We start from the raw sequence: 17,597 nt of genomic DNA on the forward strand, positions 1-17,597 counted from the left end.
CCGAAGATCACCAAATCTAGAATAATTTAACTAGACTTCTAATAAAAACTCCCTTTACAAAGTTAAAAATCGTTACAGAGTATGCTTATTTCTGATGTAAATTTCTGTGTAAGGTTAAGTTAGTATTGTTAGTAGACTTACTTGCGCGTGCGTTGCTGGGGCGGGGCTTACTTTGTGCGCTAGGAGGTGTTTTATGAGCGTGGTGTTGGACGCGGTGGATTCCAACGCTTGAGACAACGCTGGGTGCGGTGGCTGCTGTTGGATCTGCAATAAAAAAAAATATGTATCATATTTTTTGAGATATCTATACTATTATAACGCTGAAGAGTTTGTTTGAACGCGCTAATCTCAGGAACTACTGGTCAGATATGAAAAATTCGTTTATTGCTAGATAGCCCATTTATCGAGGAAGACTACAGGCTATATTTTACCCCCGTATTCCTACGGGAACGGGAACCACGCGGGTGAAACCGCGCGGCGTCTACTAAATAATTAATAAAAAAAAATATTTTTTAAATATTTTTTGACAAAACGCTATCAGTCATTATGGTCTATATTTTATCTGTTTCATGACGTCACGTAAGCCCATAAACACCAAACTTTGATTTAGTTGAACCTAACGGTTGAGTGTTTGACAAAGTTATAAGTTATTCCTTCAGTGACATCAAGTAACATAGTGACGTCACAAAATGGACGAAAGCGTTTTTGACGTTTGGAAAAAATTAAAAAATATAAATTTTTAAATCTGCACTAATCTGCATTGGACCAGAGTGGTGGATGTCAACTCCAACTTTTATAGAGAAAAGATAAATGGAATATCTCTTTACCTATATATATAATAAGAGAGAATAACCCAAGAAAGTTCTATGCACATTTAACTACTGTGTGATATCCTTGTTTTTTTGTTTATTGACTTTAAATAGTAACTCAAATGCGAGGGAATTTTTGGTCAAATATAGATATTTATTTTTTACTACAGTAAATACATTTTGACTAAACACACAGGATTACAAAAATGGTCGAAGTACTATAACCGAACTATAGTTCCGTAAATTGACAACAGATGGCGTTTTACAGATTAAAAATCGCGCTAGCGTTTTTAGTTACACAAAGTTGAACTCTGGCGTTCAACGTTTTACATGTGAAATCAGTTCAGTAGTTTTAAGATTTTTTGGATACTATTTCAGCGAATAAATATTTGCTAGAAATAGTCAGAATTAAAATAAATGAAGTTAAAAGTGTAAAGTGAAGTAATTAATTACTTTGCTTTAAACAATAAACAAGACGTCTTCCTCCTTTTTTCAAGTAGAGTCGGACAGTCGGTTAAAGACAAACAATAAGAAATAATGTAATCTAAATGGCATGACATTATTATTTACATGCAATTTGCTTATTATGATTTTAATTATTATTACTTCTAATAAAAATAAGTCGGGTTTTCCTTCCTGACGCTATAACTCCAGAACGCACAAACCGATTTCCACGGTTTTGCATTCGTTGGAAAGGTCTCGGGCTCCGTGAGGTTTATAGCAAAGAAATTTCAGGAAAAGGTAGGGGTAGGGTAGGGGTAGGGTAGGGTAGGGTAGGGTAGGGTAATGTAGGGTAGGGTAGGGTAGGGGTAGGGTAGGGGTAGTTAAAAGTTTACATCGAGTGTCACGCGGACGAAGTCGCGGGCGTCCGCTAGTTACTTCTAAAGTTCAAAATTGGTATTTTATAAAAATTAAATGCGTTTTACAATTATATCACAGTTATAACTCTGGGTTAAGGATTTTTTTTAGAATCAGGCAATAGGCATAATAATGTCATTTCATAATTTTTTAATAGTATTTTGTACTATTAACATTGTTAAAAAAAATGGACAAATGAGAGTAAAAAAATTTTTAGGTATTAAAAATAATTACTAATTACTATTTCAAGGTCGAGAGCAGTGATAGCCCAGTGGATATGACCTCTGCCTCAGATTCCGGAGGGTGTGGGTTCGAATCCGGTCCGAGGCATGCACCTCCAACTTTTCAGTTGTGTACATTTTAAGAAATTAAATATCACGTGTCTCAATCGGTGAAGAATAACATCGTGAAGAAACCTGCACACCAGAAAATTATCTTCATTCTCTGCGTGTGTGAAGTCTGCCAATCCGCAATGGGCCAGCGTGGTGGACTATTGGCCTAACCCCTCTCATTCTGAGAGGAGACTCGAGCTCAGCAGTGAGCCGTATATGGGTTGATGACGAAGGTCGAAAGTCAAAATTTCTGTGTTCAGTAAAAATTTTGAATCATCGTAATACTTTTGTGGGTTTCTTTTTACATTATTATAAAAATAACAACATATTTTTTTTTCACTTAAAATTAAAGTGAGGGTTCCAAAACCCTTTCTAAAGAAAAGGGTTTTGGACAACGAAGCACAGTTGTTTACCTGTGGTTGTTGGGGTACTGGTTTCGGCTCGCTGACAGCCGGTTTGTTGGTCAGTTGCGCCTTCAGTATGGGTGACGACGGACCTGCTGGAGATAAATCATAATTTTATTAATAAAACAAGTAGCTAAACACATTTTAGCTGTTTTTTTTTTAAATTGTCTTCAGCGACTATTAATTTATAATAGGATTCATCAGGATTTTTTTTCTCGAATTTTCGAGTTCGGGTATGGTCAATATCGCAATAGCGAAGATGACCGTTTTTTAAATTGTATAAAAATTAAGAGTATGTTAAACCAACTTACCAGCAGATGGATTGGTCCTATTCTGCACATTCTTCGCTCGTATACCGACGTATACGTGTTGAGTTTCGCCTGACGATGTGCTTATGGTGTTGGGTCCCACGGTGCCACCGAAAACAGTTCTATAAAATAAGTAACAGCACATAAAATTCAGATATTGCTGAAATTACTATTCGATATCGACGATCTTATTTTATTGCAAAAAAAAGAAAAAAAAACCTCAATCGGCGCAGCTGGGGATCGAACCCAGCACTTCCGTCATGTAAATCCACTGCGCCACGGAGGCCGTCAGAATATGTGTCGACATTATTTCTTCTGTCGTCTCAAAATGTCGTGGTATCTTAGGTTTAGAGACTTTTTGAGGCAATTTTTTCACACCTGTTGTTGAAGGAATTCTTCGTAGGACGCTCCCATAGACACAAAAATAAGTACACTATATCTCGCTTTCAAAAACTAAAGCACCATAACGCGCCGAGTGGGAGTGTGTTAACTTCACACTCTATGTGTGAGTGTGAAGTGCCCTACCTAAATATAGGAAAGACAGAAGTCTTCGAACAGTGTTGCCAGTACCAATGGTTCTGAGACATGGTCGCTAACTATGGGCGTCATAAGAAGGCTCAGCGTCACACAGCGGGCGATGGAACGAGCTGTTAGGAGTATCGCAGAAGAACCAAAGTCACCGATATATCTCAACGAGTTGCGAAACTGAAGTGGCAATGGGCGGGGCACATAGTTCGAAGAGTCGATGGACGTTGGGGTCCCAAAGTGCTGGAATTGCTGGAATGGCGACCCCGCACTAGTAAGCGCAGTGTTGGCCGACCCCCCACCAGGTGAACTGACGTTATCAAGCGAGTCGCAGGGCTCAGTATCGTGATGTTTGGAAGTTCCTACAAAAGGCCTATCCTGCAGTGGACGTCCATCGGCTGATATGATGATGATGATGATGATGATGATGATGATGATGATGATGATGATGATGATGATGATGATGATGATGATGATGATGATGATGATGATGATGATGATGATGATGATGATGATGATGATGGACTTGACTTTATATTACGTCTGTGGCCTCTCCTCGCCAGGCCCGCCCGACACGCTCGCACTCGTGGACACGGCGACTCACCGGACGAGGCGCGGGAAGTGCGCAGGCGCGATGACGCCCTTGCGCGACAGCTTGGTGCAACAGGCCAGGTACGCTCGGTAGACCTCCGCGGCGTCGCTCGTGCTGTTGTCGTTCGGCGGCAGCGCCTCGTAGGACGCTCTGAGCCAGGCCCGCACGACACGCTCGCACTCGTCGACACGGCGACTCACCGGACGAGGCGCGGGAAGTGCGCAGGCGCGATGACGCCCTTGCGCGACAGCTTGGTGCAACAGGCCAGGTACGCTCGGTAGACCTCCGCGGCGTCGCTCGTGCTGTTGTCGTTCGCCGGCAGCGCCTCGTAGGACGCTCTGAGCCATGCTTGCACGAAATGCTCGTTTTCCTATAAGCACAAATGCCAATTTTAGCACAGTTGTATCGGCCAACTCACTTGCTTTGGCAAAATCCTGGTGCAATTCGGATGGCACACACATGGACGATTTGCTACTCACCTGTGGTCTCTTGGAGTAGAATTTCCCTTTAGACTTTATTGTTCTATCGACTAGAGTCGGCTCGTATTCATACGAAGTAGTACGAATTGTTGCGTGACTTAAGTGGGGTGTAGTAGGGGCTCGAGTTGTGGCGAGGCGCTTGATCCTTCCACGCTATTTTGTGTAATAATTTATGGAATATTTTGCATATTTTGTGTAATCCTTTATGGACTATTTTCGGATAGGCGGGGGGAATAACTTGAGCAGTGAAGGTGAATGTTTAATGTACATCATGAAGGGATCCCTTTTAAACCTGCGCCCAGAGTTACAAGCCTTTGGGACTTTCAAGGGTTTATTGGTTACATTCAATAATTGTATTATCCCTTTTAAATCCACATCTGATGTCATCGTCTCCAACATCAGAAATGGGATAGAGAACTTGTGCGCTCATAATAAACTAAGGAATGTAGCGATATCTCAGACTCCGAACATCAATATCTTACTGTTAATATGTCTGTGTGACTGACAAGTCTCCGTTACGTGTGTTAAAATCTCTAAACGGTCTATTTTTCGACATAAGCATTGTAAAGACTTTCTGTGTGCTTCTTTTGGAATGCCCTTCGAGCATCCCTTTTCCCTACCACCTACAAAATGGGTATCTTCAAGTCAAGAGTAAGTAGGCATCTTCTAGGCAAGCGCGTTCAACCATCATCGCTTACCTCAGACTAATTACATAAGGACTAGTATCACACTCAAATTCACTAACAAAATTGTCTATCATTTTTTGAGGAAAACGAGCTTAGATTAGGTATATATAATTATAATAATAAAACTGGTCGAATTCCATACATTTATTCGTAATTTGAGATTTTACTTATACCATTTGTAACAACAAACGTTACCGTGGCATAGAGTACTAGTAGCGTCATATAGAATCTATACTTATAATACGAATTCTTTACATTTTGAACATTCTGTACATTAAAGATATTTTGAAAATTTTTGTTGGGGGCATTATTTAATCCATACTGAAGCTAAAAATATTTTCAAGTCGTGGGCATCCGCTAGTCATAAACTGAATTAGAAGTTGATGACCGTTTTTCTTTTACGCATTTAATTTTTTTTTAGTTTATAACAACTACGAAACATCGATTCTACAGAGACAGTTCTTATAATCGCATATACTTTGACAGAAAAGTAACCTCTAACGAGGCAGGTCCTTATGTAATTAGTCTGAGTCGCTTACTGTCAAGCATGATTGCAGCCAAGCGATCACCATGTAAAAAAAAATCGTCCTGAAAAAGGCGTTGATCCGTTGCGACGACGCAAAGCAACGCACTGATGAGAAATGGCTCTTAAAACGTTCGCTGCGGTACGAGGTCAATTGACCTTGTACGTCTAGCGTGTTCAAGAGTACCACACTAGAGGAAAGTACATAAAAATCAGTGCCGCAGCGAAAGTTTTAAAGTAGTTTCAATAAATAAATACCTGCACAGTCCTCTGTTGTATGTGCGACTGTTGCAATGTAGACATGGGCGCTGTGGTGGGCACCGTGGGCGCCAGGTTCGACACCGTGGCCAAAGGAGGCGGCTCCGATATTTGCTTTGAAGGCGTGCTCGGTTGGGACTGTAATACATTTTGGTATTTTGCTGTCATAAAAACATCATCATCATCTCCTTACCCTTATCCCACTTAAATGGGGTCGGAAAAATATGTCAATCTTTTCCATTCGTCTCTATTACAAGTCAACTCATCATCCACTCCTTTTACACACATGTCCTCTTTCACACAATCCTACCATCTCTTCTTTGGCCTTCCTATCTTCTTATGTCCTTCCACTTGCACATTCAACATTTTTCTAGTAATATGACTTTCCTCCCTACGCATTACATCTGTCATAAAAACATATAAAAGCGAAATCTCTCATATAAACATATAAAAGAAAGGTCATCAAGATATATTGAAAACCGCTTGACGTACAAAAATGTAATTTGGAAGGGAGGTAAGATTTGACGTCTGCTAAGAATAAATTTCTATGAAAAAAAGCGACGGGGCCAGATTAAAGTGGTCTAAGGGTGGACGAAATCTCGGCGTCGACTTTCTAGTGTAAATATAATTTAAAAAGACTTACTAATTAAAATATAATTAAAAAAAAAAATTTTTTTTGACTACCAGTTGACGTAACCGACTGAAATTCTATAGCAATACGTTACTGAACCTAAAAATATCATTTATTGCAAACTCAGTCAAGCTTCGCTTTGATATAAGTGCACTTCTTCCCTATATTTTATCCAATTATTCCCACGAGAACGGGAACTAAGTGGGTAAAAACCGCAGGGCTAATCTATATACAGGGTGTCCCATAATTAATGGATAAAACGCAAATGGTAGATACACCACCTAATTATCTAAAACTAAATTAAGTGGTGTGGTGTATCTACTATTTTCATTTTATCGATTAATTACGAGACACCCTGTATATAAAAGAAAGTCAGTTTTGTTACAACACTTATAACTCAAGAACGCCTGTACCTATTTGGCTGATAAATAATTGGTGGCGAGGTAGCTTAGTACTTAGAGAAGGACATAGGAAACTTAGGGTAGGGGTAGCGTTGAGTAAATGTATGCTAGGGTAGGTGTAGGGTGAGAGTATGGTAGGGTAGGTGTAGGGTAAGTGTGTAGGGTAGGGAAGGGCTAGGGTAGGAGTAGGAAAGGGTAGGGTGGGAGTAGAATAGGATAGGGGTAGGGAATGAGTCAAAGCTCAATACACTCTCAATAGCTCAACAGTAAGAGCGGTTGGACACATCACCAAAAGGTGGTGGGTTCAATCCTCACTCCGTTGGTCTATTGTCGTACCCACTCCTAGCACAGTCTTTCCCGAGTACTTGGAGGGGAATGGGAATATTGGTCATATTTAATACATGTGGCAATATTTTTTTTTGTTATAAAATAAAAAAAAAAAAGCTTGCCCGTGTCCGCTAGTTTTAAATATGTTATAGTAGATGTGTTTACCTGTGGCGCTGGTATGGGGTGCGGCTTGTCGGGCTCTCTCTCGACGCTCGCGGCGGCTTGCGGCCCGCTCACCGTCTCCACCACGCGCATCAGTATGCACGCTCGGGGGCCATAGCTCTGCGCCTGTACAGCTCAGACCAATTATAAAGGGACCTGTATCGCACTCATACTCACGCACAAAATTGTCTGTCATTTTCTGAAGAAAACGAGCTTAGATTTGGTATGTGTCTTATACTAAACTAGAAGTTTTTGGCCGTTTTTTAAACAATTCAATTACACAAAAAGGTATTTTTACGGAGCTCTTTAACCGACGAACACGATTACAACTATTTAACATCGATTCTATAGAGACAGTTTTTATAATCGCATTAGATCGTTGATCATATACTTTGACAGAAAAGTAACGTCTAGCGTGGCAGGTCCTATACAATAATTGGTCTGAGCTGTACAGTCATGGTACGAATTCCTCGAGTACTGGCAGTGTTAACAATCATTATAGAAAGAAGGTATTAATATAAAAGTTATATGTTACGACAGTGATACTACAAATGAGAGCGTAATCATTAATTAATAACTTGAGTTCAGTTCTTTGTTGAGCAGCGTGCACACCGTCACGCTGCTCGCGTTAGTGATTTTATGCGAGAATGATTTATTGACCTTAAATTGTTTAGTGTGGGCATGGAAAACATGTTGGACAAGGAAGATAAGTGTTATTGCATTCTAAAGGGATCCCTTAAACCTACAAGTCCTGGGACTCGTTCCAGATGTTTCCTCTATTGATATACAAGATGATGGTACAATCTCTGTCACTGCTACGCGTCGCGTTAGACATTAACAATCAATATTCATCATCATTGTCAGCCTATTCTAACGGCTTACTACAGGACCAGGCCTCTTTGTTCATAGGAAAGAAGATATGGAACTTAGACCCATTAAGTTGCCCATACTAAATAAAAAAAAAATTGAAATCAAGTGGTGGTCAGACATTTGTCAGGGGGCAATTTACTATAGGACGCACCAAAGACTGGAAGATATCTTGGAAGGAAATCGCCCCACTACCATAGTTGATAGGTTTTGTCCGACTCAGTACGAATATCACATCACACATCACACACATCAATTTGTTCCTGGGCAATGACTTCCAACTATTAAGTTTTAGCATAAACTCGTACACACAAACGCTAAACGGACTTCTATAATAAACTGGCTGTAAGTAAATTTACTATAAACTAGCGGACGCCCGCGACTTCGTCTGCGTGAAACCCTACTACTACGCCTACCCCTACCTTACCCCTACCCTGCCCCTATCCTACTACCCCTATGGTAGGGACCATGCGACGGCGACGGAAGCTAAAAAAATGGAGTAACTTCTCCCGTTTTCCCAACATTTCCCGTCACTGCTCTGCTCCTATTGATCGTAGCGTGATGAAAAGTATACTATAACCTGCCCAGGAGTATGAAGAATAATTGTACCAAGTTTCGTTAAAATCCGTCGAGTAGTTTTTTTTTTTTCTATAAAGAACATACAGACAGACAGACAGACAGACAAAAATTTTACTGATTGCATTTTTGGCATCAGTATCGACCACTACATGTACAGAATTGATCTCTCTACAGATCTAAAAATGAATCGCACAATGCGTTGGTAAGCGCATAACTCAACAACGCCTGGACCAATTTAGCCAATTCTTTTTTTTTAAATGTTCCCTGAAGTTCTAGGATGGTTTTTACAGTGAGAAAAATTCGAATAATTGCCGGAAAAACCATAAAAATAGCCCTTCTCTTTTTACCATACAAATGTAAACGTAGTCAATTTGAGTTTAATTGTTATTGTATAAAGTTCATATTCATAATAATTAGAAAACGGGGTAGGGGTAGTTGAAAATTTACATCGAGTTTCACGCGGACGAAGTCACGGGCGTCTGCTAGTTTATTATAAGTATAGATTAACCGTACCTCGACGGTGACCAGTGAGACCAGCGTCTGAAGCAAGCCGGGCACTCTAGCGACGGCCTCGCACGCACGGTCGCCCAGCCCCGTCAGTGCGTACACGCACTCCAGCGTGCACACCAGCACCATGATGTCGCGTAGAGTCAACAGAGCGCACACGTCACTGTACACCTGAAAGTAATGGCACAGGTAATGTCACTACTGTGATATGACATAACACTGTATCTTCAGATACAGTTTTTTGTAGTAAAACTCTACAAATGAGGTCCTCACACATTACATATATGTCAGAGGATTGGATGGTAGCGCCATCTTACATTGATTAGGTGGCGATATCTGTTAGAGACGTCAAGGAGTGCGTGTCGTTTATCTGTCAGTTGTTTGTCTGTGGACGTCTGTCAGATGGCGATTTCTGAGAGAGCTCGCGGTGAAGTGTATTCGGTTGAACGCTTTGGCTGGATCTGGTCAGTTTCGCAGTGTGTTAGGGAATTGCATGAGTCAGTTATCCCTATAGTGAGGCCACTATAATAATAACATTGCATTGTTAGTTAGTTGGCTGGAAGGCAACACGAGCGAGGAAGGAGAGCATTAACCGGTTGCAAAAGACGTCTTTAATCCTGCCACTTACAGTTGCCAGCCCGTAATCTCGCTCGTGCTTGACTAATTGCCCTATGATAGTTAATCCTGGTTTACATCTGATAGTATTAGCGCTATACTTGATCAGTAATATAGTTAGAGGGTAGAACTGTATTAGTAAGTTAAGCGATTGATTCGGTGATGATTGATAGTGTTACTTTGTGTATCAGCCATCCTTGACACGTAAAGCTTAGAACCTTCTCTTAGACTACGGCTTCGCCGTTATCAGAAGTGCAATTTAGTCTGCTCCACCGACATATACTGTATGTATATGTCGGTGGAGCAGACTAAATTTACAGACATTTAAAAAAAAATACTTTAAAATACTGTAAATTCTATTAATAGTATTGCACTGTACCCTACCTACCCAAGTAGGAACAATGACGGAACCTTCATGCAACAAAGAAATGCAATTTCTCAAATACAGATTGTTAATGACTTTGTGGCAGCGTTGATTAATAAAGCAACTAAGATTTTTGCAGCAGTTGTAATACTTTCTTTTTACATTTTTTGGTAAGTAGAGACAGACATCTTGGTGAAAAAAATTGACAATGAATTAAGACGCGTGCACCGAAATGACAAGACAGAATCGCAACGGCACAGATTAATATTTCACAACTTTACAGACCCATAATACATGTAATGTCAGTTAGACGGAGAATTTTGAGTGACACCAACACAGAGCGCGAGCGCGAACACAGATATTTATTTTATACAGTGTTTTGTCACAATATAGCTATGTGAATGTCACAAACCTTGGCTTCAAGCGATTTAAGCAACGCGTCTTCGTTCGCCTCATTTTGCGCCAGTTTATTGAGCAACTCCAAAGCCGCCAGAACTCTTGCACGGTCCTGTGACACTAGTGCAGATTGTATCGTAGACAACACGTGTCTAGATATCAAACACGTCGCTGGATCCTGAAAATAATAATTTATTTAACTTGTATTAACAACATAATTATTTTTTTATAAATAATGCTAGGCCAATCTCTGGTCTAGTTTTTAGAGTTCCATAGTCCAAAAGAAACCCTCATAGTTTCCTGTCTGTCCGTCCTCGATTTAGCCCTGAGGCTATTACTACCAGAAAGCTGTAATTTAGCATGAGACATTAAAAATGTGAACGTGAAAGTAGGTAATTATAACTGACTGTGACGTCACCCGAGTCTCAGCTGAAATCAGCGCTGGGCATTGCTTTTCTGCGATGAACGGCTATTGCTGAGCTGTAAACCCTTTCTGTTTGGTGTCACAGACAGTCATATAATATCTTAGATAGGGTGTACTGTTTGTGACACTAAAAATGAATAAACTTATTTTCTTTCTTTCTTTCCAAAATAAAATCTTGAGAAATATTTTTTTTACCTACATGTCACCCTGGGTATGGGTACCTTTCACCTCATGTAAAGTGAAATTTTGTTTTTTATATTTCATTTTTATTGTATCAGCTATGCTTGAGAGTATTTAATGTAAAGTGGGAATTATTTTTTTTTTTACTTGTTTATCTTATAGTGTGGGGTATCGTTGGATGGGGTCTTTGAAAGATATGAGGGATCTCTTATAACTATTTTTTGATTGGATCCGTTTGTGAAATATTAAGGTTTTAAGAGCTAATTCTTTTTCGTTATACTTGTACAGTATTTTAGATATTATATTTTCATTTATATCACATGTAAATACATACAATAAAATGAAAAACAGAAAATAATCTACATATTTTACCTTTATGATAAGTTCTGTTGAAACATTACCCAGGGTATCCAAACCACTTTGCCTCAATGTTCCGACCCAACAGTTTGCACAGAGTAACAGGAATCTGCAAAAAAAGTTATTTGTATAAAAAAAATCTTATTATTTGTATACAAGATTCCACAGCAAAATTACTACATTAATCAACTTATTAGACATAAACCAGTTTTTTTTATAAATAATAATCGGAATAATATTATCTATCGGAATAATTTTTGTCTGTTTGCTTATCAACATTTAGCCACAAATATTTTTTATATAAATAAAACTAGCGGACGCCCGCGACTTCGTCCGCGTGAAACTCGATGTAAACTTTCAACTATCTCTAGCCTACCCCTACCCTACCCTACCCCTACCCTACCCCTACCATACCCCTACCCTACCCTTACCCTACCCCTACGTCAGGAAGGAAAACCCGACTTTTATTTTTTTTTATAAAAAGTATCCTATGTCCTTCTCCTGGCTCTAAACTACCTCCCTGCCAATTTTCAGCTAAATCGGTTCAGCCGTTCTTGAGTTATAAGTGGAGTAACTAACACGACTTTCATATATATATAGATTTAAATATTAGAATGAAAGAGAGTAAACGCGTTACGTTGCTTGTTAGTTCAGTAGAAAACGGAGTATCACCTGATCAGTGTAGCGTTCCTGGCGAGATACTGCACGTTCTCCTCGTGGAAAGACAGCGAGCGCACAATAGACGCAATCTGCAACACGCGCTGCGTGTATACGCAACTCGCGCCGCCCGCCAGCTCCGGCGCGAACAGCTGATCTTCTTCCGAAGGTTCCGTCACCCAGTCTTCAAGCAGGTCCTTTAACGGTGAACAAACAATAAATAAATAAATTCCAAACATTGTTAAAGAATATTTGAAAAATGTCATAATAACCATGATTTTTAAAATGTTTTATAAGACAGAACTCACACTCTTATAGTTTGACTAATATAACACTTTTGCATTAGCAAAGTAGCCGTATCGCTATAGTAGAAAAAATTGTATGACGTGAGATATCCTCTCATTGGTGGTTTCTTGTAATTTATACATTAGTTGTCTGATAGATCAGACACTGTACTGCTTAATACAAAAAAAAACACAGCAAGCCAGTTGTGACATTAGACTGTATCTTCATATACAGTGTTTCAGTAACACTTTTACTCATGTTTTATTGTGCATCAGTCAAATATAAGAAAGTAAGACTCCTATATAAGTTATTTGCAAATTATATACTAGCATTTAACTTGTCAAAACCTGATAGCCTAGTGACAGACTTAAATTTTTTGTTTCACCAAGGTAAAGGACCGAAAAGTTTAATATTTTTTTAAGACTTAAAATACTGTAAAATAATAAGACAACATACAAGAAAACAATACAAGAAGAGTATATTGCAAAAACAATAGTCAAATCTGTTTTGAAAGTATGTTTTGAAAAAAATTGTGTCATGACAAAACACTGTATCTAAATATTTAGATACAGTGTTTTGTCATGTCACAACACCAGTTGCCCTATAACATAAAAAAAAAAATTTGACACATTTAGATAAACACAACACTTACGTCTTCAATAATCTTCTCCAAACAGTCATCATCTCCCTCCCCTTGCATCAAACAGTCTGTCAGTGTATTATGAGCTGCTAGAGCTTGAACCATCAGTTCCGGCTGTTCTATGCCAGGCTGCATGAACTTGGTCTCGTCTGCCAGTTCCTTAGCACCACCGCCACCAGCTCTCAGCTGCCAGAACTCATGAGGATATCTTCCTCGGGCTTCGTAGTATGACCGACCAATGGTGTCTCTTAGACTGGCTGGAAGTAATTATTTGGTATCAATTTTCACATTTTCACATGTCCAATAATTATCTTTCCTCGCCAATTAAGCAACGAAAATAGTTGACAAACACAGCAAAACTTAGGAATTAACTCTATGATATCTCAGAATTCAGCTTAGCTAGGAACTAGTGAGTTATCCTACCTCTTTATCTTCAATCAATAGACACCTACATTGTCTTATTCGTTTTTAATCAATTGCATTCCGAAATAATAAACTAATTAAACAGGCAAATTAAATAATAAAAATTTGCCAAATATCATCACTTAACAATAGCTCACTCCAAACTAAAATTAATTTTGAGAGCAGTGAAATAAAGTCGACATTATTAAATTTTCAAATTTAATTCAGGAAATGTCAAGTATTGTTTAAAAGTAACAAACACAATTCATAAATAAAGTTCAAAACTAAAAAAAACTTACAGTGGTTATAAACTCCAGCATGCGCCAATAAGAAGTCCAATATATGAGGGGTTGTGCTCAAAGGCAGTCTATTAGAATGATCAGCGGCGAGAACTGTGCAGACGTTAACAGCAAAGTCCTGCTCATTGGGCATGGGTGATAGCAATGATAGTGTCAACCTTTCAGATGGACCAGCAATTCTGTTGCCCGGACGAAGAGTTTCTCCTGATGCTGCAAGGTATAATATTTTATTTATTGTAATAAAATTCCTCATGCTAAAAGGCGGGAGGCCCAAACTGTTTTTCAGTTAGCATGGGTACAGTGACATGGGTACGCCTGTATGACGTTCATAATACATTCTATTATTGTGAAGCGCAGCAAACTTTTAAGAGAGAAACGAAATGTCACCTGTAGTGGGCCATTAAAATAGGTCTGATAATTAACGAATATGAATCTCTTATTGTATGTCTCCTCCAGCAATCTTTACTGCTCTACTCTGCTCTCCACGTGCTCCACAACATATTTCATGTAGACAAAATAACATATTGTTGACCACTAACAACCAACCCGAAATATTGCCCTATTTTGTTCCAATAGGACTAGAGAAAGGGCTACATTTCTGGTTTGGCCATTATTTATTGACTAGCGGACAGCCGCGATTTCTTCTGCGTGTAATTTAGTTTTTTAAAAATTCCTTGGGAACCATGAATTTTTCCGGGATAAAAAGCCTGTGTGTTAATCCAGACTAAAATCTATTTCCATTCCAAATTTCAGCCAAATCATTTCAGTAGTAGCAGCGTTAAAGAATCACAAACATACCAACAAACATCCATACAAACACCCATACAAACTTTCACATTTATAATATTAGAAGGATTGTCTATCTTTTTCTACAGTACAATTACTTGTTAATACACTGATATGATGTAATGTTTTAATGCACTAAATGTATCAGAACAAGGCGTAAGGCTATATATAGGTGACTTATGTATTGAGTGCATCACATTAAATGGATTGTTTTTTTTTTCTGTAAATTGCCATCCATAAAATGTGGATCAGTGGACACACTTGTACGACATTCTATACAAAGAATACTACAATCTGTTTGATGCAATGTGTCTGACACTTATGTTGCGGATATGTTAACGCTTACCATTATGCAGAAGAAGAGAAAAACTATAAATGTTTTAGTAACCTGATATATAAGTTCCACCACCAAAGGAAATCCTGGGCATTCCACTGCCCCTTCCTCTCCTAGGATCTTCATCCATGTCGTTATCATCGTCCCTTCCTGGTGGCCCTTTGGCTCTTTCATACCTGTAAAAAATATATTATATATATAATATATTTAAACTAAAAAAAAATTACTTTACCAACCAGTTTTTTCCAAAACTGACTTAACACAAATTATCTAGCTACACAAAAGCATGCTTCTTTGCTGGACTAGAAATTGGGCTCGAGCTATGATGAAGCACTTTATTCTTATTCAATTCCAGAGTTGACATGTCTTTTAAAATATACATATACCAATTTTTTCAAGTCAAAAAATAAAAGATTTTTAATCATTACCCAAACACTTACTTTTCCAAATATGTGCCATATATCCTTCGTAGTAGTGTAGATCCATTTACACAGGGATGTGGTAATCGTAGTTGGCGTAAAAATGATTCCCACGTGTCATTTAGATTTACCTATAAAAAAATCAACATGGCTAGCCAATAAAATGCCACAGTCAGGCAGGAGAGAGACTATTCTTGCCATTAGCCTATTTCAGTGGCCCTGGCCTACATGGCTAGGCCTCCTATAGTATGCGCGTTATCATCTGAGTCGTCCGGTCATAAAAGTCAAAAAAGATAGGAATGTGCAGCGCGCCTACCTGCGCACCCTAATTATCGATAAACGGCTACCTGCGCACGTGCTAATGATGAGTCAATAATGATTTGGACGATTCTGATTGGTCGGTTTCTAATGTAATTGCATTGCGTATTTTTTTTGCTATAAATGTGTTTACTGCAATTAAATAAATACATTCATGTGTTACTCGTTGCGCACTATGGATACTTTATTTTCTAACGTTGATCTGAAGAAATTACATGGCGATATTAGCCCTCAAGCTCGAACACTGATTCACAACGTATTTCTGTTTCTCAATGAATTGAAAAGTGATCCGAATAAAGTGGCTTCTCTAAATTTCAACAAACCACGTGAAATGGCCGCATTTGTTTGTGGTGTGAGCAGAGCGACAGTGGACCGAATCAAGACGGAAGTATTTAGTTAATAATTATATAATATGAAATATGTATTATATTAAATCAAATATTGTTAATTTTTTTAATTTTGTGAACAAGATACGATAATAAACTTTACTTATCGATAATATGTCTTTCATTGTTACACCCTTCACTAGACGGCTCCATAAGACCCATAAGTGCAAGCGAGATAGATATAGAGAAATGATTTATGGCCCTAAGACTCAGTTGTTAACGATAGTAGTATAGGAGCTAGGAGGATATTTGAATCAAAGCAAGCCCACAGGGATAATGTTCAATTTCATTAGCATGTGTCAACAACATGACACTTGTGAAAACAAAATGTCAACCAATAGCAGCCCATCAAGATTAACATTCTCTCTTTCATTGCATTGGACAAGAGAACTGGGACTGGGGCAACTTTGCCACAATTGGTTGACATTTGTCTTTTCTCTTCATGAGATATGTCATGGTGCACATCTTGGGCATACATTAAGATCACTTTTGTGTTTCTGTGCCATGGTACACTAACATTCAGAATATATATAGCTATGTGGTTAGTCGGTACTCCGTAGCAGTAGGTGAGAGGACTACAAGCAAAATCTCTCTTATAACTAGCTTAAAGAACTTGGCCTCTTGGGCTTTGGGCTTGAGATTAGTACAAACAATCAAACAAACTCTTCAGCTTTAAAATTTTGATATAAATATGACAAATACTCCTCATTTCCATCCAACTAAGTGAATAACTTGGGTTACCACAACATCCAAACGTGCAAGCATCGAACATTGGACTTTTCTCTAACCATGGAGTTATCGTGGCTTCTATAGTTACCTATGTGTAATGTATCATGTGTAATGTGTATAGATAGATAACAAACTTACCCTACTAAGGCCTCCCCGCTGTATAACAAGTGAATAAAGTAAGTACAAATCTATATCTACTCCGTTCACTACCGGTATTTTGTACGGTATACTGAAAAAGAAAATTATGTTTATATTTCACACATTCGTATTCCACGTACGTTCACTGGACATTGTGTAAGTTCTCATAAAATGTATACTCACTTTTTACTCTCATTAAACTGTTTTAAATCCTTTAGAAACGTTTCCTTATCCCGCGCATAATTTCTGGATTTAGTATTTATTTGTGATTTTGCCATTATTGAACCTTACAGCGGAAAGGATGCTCACTGAGTTACCAACGGACACACGCGTTTGCTTACAAACAATCAACTTTAGTTGTGAAAGATTTTATCAACAAACATTTTAATTTATGATTTATTTGTTAAATTTAAGGTTTATTTGGAAAAAATGCCTTCACATTCAACCCAAAATTAGAATTTATCGCGTTTGACCATAGACAAAGATAATTTATTTATTACACTTTATGCCACAGACTATATGTGTTTGACCATAGATGACATGACAGATGTAGATGATAAATCACAGACGTCAAAACTAAATCCACGTTAGAAATTAGAACTAATAAATATACAGTTTAT

At 38.4% G+C, this 17,597-nt stretch overlaps 1 protein-coding gene across 1 annotated transcript in view; it reads right to left on the minus strand.

Annotated features, from left to right (window-relative positions):
* The window catches only part of LOC112056309 (AT-rich interactive domain-containing protein 2), a 51,815-nt gene extending 34,342 nt beyond the window's left edge, over nucleotides 1-17,473 (minus strand). Inside the window, exons 1-16 of the mRNA XM_052888578.1 lie at nucleotides 17,161-17,473; nucleotides 16,978-17,068; nucleotides 15,428-15,537; nucleotides 15,042-15,163; nucleotides 13,868-14,077; nucleotides 13,179-13,423; nucleotides 12,257-12,438; nucleotides 11,600-11,693; nucleotides 10,640-10,801; nucleotides 9,255-9,419; nucleotides 7,299-7,421; nucleotides 5,775-5,912; nucleotides 4,029-4,198; nucleotides 2,715-2,833; nucleotides 2,413-2,495; nucleotides 142-264 (exon numbers count right to left, since the gene is read on the minus strand). Coding sequence (XP_052744538.1) covers nucleotides 142-264; nucleotides 2,413-2,495; nucleotides 2,715-2,833; nucleotides 4,029-4,198; nucleotides 5,775-5,912; nucleotides 7,299-7,421; nucleotides 9,255-9,419; nucleotides 10,640-10,801; nucleotides 11,600-11,693; nucleotides 12,257-12,438; nucleotides 13,179-13,423; nucleotides 13,868-14,077; nucleotides 15,042-15,163; nucleotides 15,428-15,537; nucleotides 16,978-17,068; nucleotides 17,161-17,255 — 2,232 coding nt within the window. The 5' untranslated portion in view covers nucleotides 17,256-17,473. The remainder of the gene's footprint in view (nucleotides 1-141; nucleotides 265-2,412; nucleotides 2,496-2,714; nucleotides 2,834-4,028; nucleotides 4,199-5,774; nucleotides 5,913-7,298; nucleotides 7,422-9,254; nucleotides 9,420-10,639; nucleotides 10,802-11,599; nucleotides 11,694-12,256; nucleotides 12,439-13,178; nucleotides 13,424-13,867; nucleotides 14,078-15,041; nucleotides 15,164-15,427; nucleotides 15,538-16,977; nucleotides 17,069-17,160) is intronic.
* Between the last annotated feature and the right edge of the window lie 124 nt (nucleotides 17,474-17,597).

Source organism: Bicyclus anynana, chromosome 23 (assembly GCF_947172395.1).
Source record: "Bicyclus anynana chromosome 23, ilBicAnyn1.1, whole genome shotgun sequence".
Classification (NCBI taxonomy): Eukaryota; Metazoa; Arthropoda; class Insecta; order Lepidoptera; family Nymphalidae; genus Bicyclus; species Bicyclus anynana.